The sequence below is a fragment of the Lupinus angustifolius genome, chromosome LG02 (genome assembly GCF_001865875.1).
Source record: "Lupinus angustifolius cultivar Tanjil chromosome LG02, LupAngTanjil_v1.0, whole genome shotgun sequence".
Lineage (NCBI taxonomy): Eukaryota > Viridiplantae > Streptophyta > Magnoliopsida > Fabales > Fabaceae > Lupinus > Lupinus angustifolius.
The window spans coordinates 21,211,117-21,215,760 of record NC_032010.1 but is presented as its reverse complement, the minus strand read 5'-3'; the positions used below and the strand labels follow the sequence as shown (position 1 = coordinate 21,215,760).

The following is a 4,644-nucleotide window of genomic DNA, read 5'->3' as shown; positions in this document are numbered from 1 at the left end:
TTATTTTTTCATTTATTACTTGCATTCATTATTCTCTACTCTCATCTATCTCATATTTACTCACAATCATTCTCATTAAGCCTCATACTGACTTGACCGTCGAAGAACATTCTCAAGTACCTTCCCCAGCGGGTTCAAGCTCCGTTTCGACCAGTTTCTAGAAGCAAGCTTCTCAACCGGTTTCCTAATTTCGACCATATCCGATCAACACTAAAGAACATATAAATACAAACATGATGAGTGAATGACTATGTGACAGGGCTAGGTCGGGTCATGTTTGTCCCCTACCTGACCCTAAATATTGTCTGATCCAATTTTTGATTTTGAACCTAGACCTGATTCTATTTGGATTCAATCATGATCAGACCAAATCAGATAAGTGACTTGGATCTTGCTTACCCCTAATGTCTAATATACAATTATGAGAGCTAAGACAAACTATAAGTTAACCATCCACATAGTACAAACATGTTAGAGCCCCCGACACAGATAAATCACTTCATGCTTGTATAAGGCAAGTTCAACATGACGAGATGGTCAGCTATGTCAACAATATCTACTAGAGAATATTCAATGTCATTCTCCTTTTATAAATAGATGAAACCTCTCATAAGGAGTTAATACCATCTATTATATTCTCACATTCTGTTATCTACAAACATCTCTACTTAAGCTTCAAAGTATTTTTCAAATACCTACTCAAACACTCCTAAACCAAATCCACACAACTTCTCACCCGGGTTCCACTCCTCTAGCTTGGCTACCTCCACACTTACATAAAAGAGCACAAGTTAATATTCCCTTTATCTTGATACTAAAGAAAACAATTTTTCAACGTTGCATATGATGAATACTAAAGCTAAAGTAGATGTAAAAAGCCATCCAATCTTCAATGTCTGGGAAGAAAACAAAATTATTCAATTTTTAGTAAGCAAAACAAACCAAGCCCTCAACTACTAACCACCCCGTCACTTTCCATTTCAGTCTTACTATTACTACAATCTCCCTCACACCGATTTATATTTTATAAAATATGTTTATCACTTATCTTAAATTTTAGGTGGCATAACAAAATATACAGTAATTAAATTAAATTAAATTATTTTATTTTGTCAATTTGATCATTCTATCATACCAATATTAATTAAATTTATATTAGAATATGTATAATTTGTTATACATTTATTTTTCACCATAAAAAGCTACATTTTATCATCTCAAGATAATGACAAATAATGATCAAAATGAATGAGTAAAATTGATGCTTTATTTGGTTATTAAATTTACATTTTATTTTATTAAAAGATGAAATCAAATCCAAATATATAGTGAAAGATAGACAAAAAGGTGAGGACCTCCCCAAACTTTGTAAATGCAAACTCACCACCACCCACTTTTCCATCTCCTCCTTCCCTCTTTCACCACCAAACCCTAAAAAACTCTCCTTTCTCCATACCCATTTTTCTCTTCTCCCAAAAACCCATTCCTTCTTCATACCCATTTTCTAATTACCCCAAAAATACATCATTTCTTCATACCCATTTTCTAATTGCCCCAAAAACACATCCTTTCTTCATACCTATCTCCTAATTCAACAAGAAAAAAAAAACCTATTTTCCTCTTCCCAAAACTAAAAACCCCACCTTTATTCAAACCCATTTTCCAATAGAGCAGAAGATAATAGAAACTGAAGAGAAGAGGAATAAAGTGACCAGAGTCACCTTCAATGTGGCGACCGTGGGAGAAATCAACGGTTCAAGTTCACAGCACATCTTCATCACCATCACATTCTTCTTCAAAATTGTTCTCTTGCTCTTCTTTCAAAGACATTCAAACCCTTTTCCTTGACGAACCCCTTCAACAACCTTCACGCTCACCCACAACTAAACCCTCCGTTTTCCACCGAGTCAGACTCGCCAACTCGCTCCTCCGAACCTGGTCAACTCAACAACCACCTAAACTAACCAGAACCCTTTCTAATTCACAACCCGAACCAGTTCAGGTTCAATTTCAACACCGACCTCCAAAATCTAGATCATTATCTCAACCCCAACTTGAACCCGTGTTTGAACCCGATTCTCCACTCAGCGATCCAACTCGTTCTATTCCCGGAACCGAACAGCGCGTGGTGGTGTACTACACGAGCTTGCACGTGGTGAGATCCACATACGACGCGTGCAAAAGCGTGTTTTCTATTTTAAGCGGGTACAGGGTCATGGTCGACGACCGTGACGTGTCAATAGATTCGGGTTTTACGGCCGAACTGAACCGGATAATGGGTCAGACCGGGTTCACCCTGCCACGTGTATTTATCGATGGGAGATATATCGGTGGAGCCGAAGAAGTGAAGCAGTTTAATGAAATCGGTGAGCTTAAGAAGATGATTGAGAAACTGCCCGTAGCGGATTTAAGTGAGTGCCACGTGTGCGGCGGTCATAGATTCGTTCTGTGCAACGAGTGTGACGGTAGCAGGAAGGTGTATACGGAGAAGATTGGGTTCAAGACGTGTAACAATTGCAATGAAAATGGGCTTCTAAGGTGTCCCTCTTGTTTTTCTACACCACTTTTGTCTTCATTAGATTTAACAAAATAGTAATGACACTTTTTTTAGTTAACTTTTTAGGTTTTTTTTTGGGTTAATGAAGTTTTGTAGTTTTGTGGGCGTGTAAGAATATTAAGCATATGCCTAAGAGGTGAGAGAATTAGAGAGATATGCTTGTTGGGATGAACAATTATTCGAAAGATATTAGTCTTTATCCTTATGGTAGTACCAAAAAATAATACAGTGTGTGTGAGTATCTCCTAATCTCACCTTTGGAATGGTATTGTTTTTCAATCAAGACCATACATTAGCTAACTTGTTTTTTTTAGAGTACATCATTGTAACAAAAAAAATTTATGGACATTATTTTTGTTTGAATCTTTTTTCAATTCTTGTCTATTCTCTATATTTATGTTTAAGAATTTAAGATGTTATTTTGTTATTTGCATCATTTTTTGTTATCTCCGGTGATTAAAAATCTAAAGGCAAGTACTATTTTAATCAAATGGGTAGAGTATTATATATGGTGTGCAAAAAATCTTGAAGTGGATGGTAGGATTATTGTCATTGTTAATTAACTATGGTAGTGTTTGATAGACTTGATGAAACTTGAAACCCAGTAGCACGTAACATATGAGTTCTATTATGTTTGGATTTACAAATTGAAAATAGAACAAAATATGGGTTTAAAAGGACATTTTGGTTTACCAAATGGTGGAACCAATGTGAGCATTATCCATGTGTTTTTCAATTCAATAATACAGAGTCTTCAATCCCTAAATTATTCTATTTTTCTCACATACTCAATATGTTTTAATTATTTGTCAATTGCAACCCAAGTGTTCACTTTATTGTTGTCTCGTAACCTTTTCAAATCCTGCAAATATGGAAGTAATCTTTTCCTTGGTGTAATCCTGGAAATATAAATAAAAACATAATATATTCCTAATGACAAAGAAGTCAAATTCCTCATGCTGAATTCAACAGTAATTCCTATAATAGATCTCTATTAGAAAATTACCAATTAATAATATTTAGTAGTATAACTACTTGTAATCTCGGATGCACTAGAAATGGAAGATACAGATCTAAACTAAACTAAACTGAGGTTTGTTAGAAAATATAAAACCAGCCAAAAGAATTTAACATGGATCATCATGCAACTTATTCTGAAAAACACAGTTTGATACACTACATGTAAATCAGCATTTTATCCCCATTTGTTTTCCTCATCTGGCTTTGTTTTCTGATTGTTGGGCATTATCAACTTGCACTTTTGATGTTCCAACACCATTTAGAGCTGCTAGAAACCAAAGTAATGAGACTTGAAATACTTAGAGCATGGTTATTTTTTATGCATTACCATTAGCCCTTTTTTATAATCTAAATTACAGAGAAAGGAAGGAGAAATATCACACACATACGTTGAAAATATTGGTTATGTTAATATGTTCCTGTGTATATAAGTATGATAATTCAAACCATAAACACTATTCACTCTTTACCCAATGAAAGAATATCGAATAATTATAAAACAGTAAAAGATTGTTGATTTGTAGTAACGGCCTGTATATGCTTAACCATTGTTGCAATGACCATATATTTTTGTACTAACAATGTATCTCTTCACCTATTTGGTTAAAGAATTACTTTCTTTTGGTATTCGTGGCTGCACTTGTTGAAAGAGACAACTACGAACTCGGAAAGAGATTAATTCATTACCCAAAAAGGTAAGTGATACTCTTAATCATATGATATGGGGATAATAAAACTATTATTAAGTATATTTTATATCATCATTCACTGCCTATATAATTTTTCATTTATACTGGGATTGGTCACATGCATAGAGCATTTTCTTGTGCCGGAATGAAGTGAGGTGCCTTTAATTTTACACTATAGCATAAAAAAGATATAAAGAATAGTAGCAATTTGTTAGTAATTAATTATATTGCTACCATACTCATGATTCATCGGTGTTCACTAATGTAGTTATGTAGGTCAACTAATAACTACAATGTTTTACTAGGAGAATCATATGACGGTAATTAATTGAATGACTATCAAATTTGTTTATGAGTTAAGTTTTAAAGGATAAAAAA

The 4,644-nt window shown here is 34.1% G+C and overlaps 1 protein-coding gene across 2 annotated transcripts; it reads left to right on the top strand.

The window, feature by feature from the left end:
• LOC109339071 (uncharacterized protein At5g39865-like) lies at positions 1,306-2,914 on the top strand. 2 transcript variants are annotated; one of them, XM_019576450.1, is made up of 2 exons: positions 1,306-2,021; positions 2,067-2,914. In XM_019576450.1, the coding sequence occupies exons 1-2, from the start codon at positions 1,727-1,729 to the stop codon at positions 2,591-2,593; spliced, it is 822 nt and encodes a 273-aa protein (XP_019431995.1). In that variant the 5' UTR covers positions 1,306-1,726; the 3' UTR covers positions 2,594-2,914. The 2 variants fall into 2 exon arrangements, with proteins under 2 accessions (XP_019431995.1, XP_019431991.1); XM_019576446.1 differs by having other exon boundaries at positions 1,306-2,914.

Bases quoted from the DNA above. Each gene is read 5' to 3' on its own strand.
- LOC109339071 (XM_019576446.1), top strand. From the start codon at position 1,727: ATGTGGCGACCGTGGGAGAAATCAACGGTTCAAGTTCACAGCACATCT.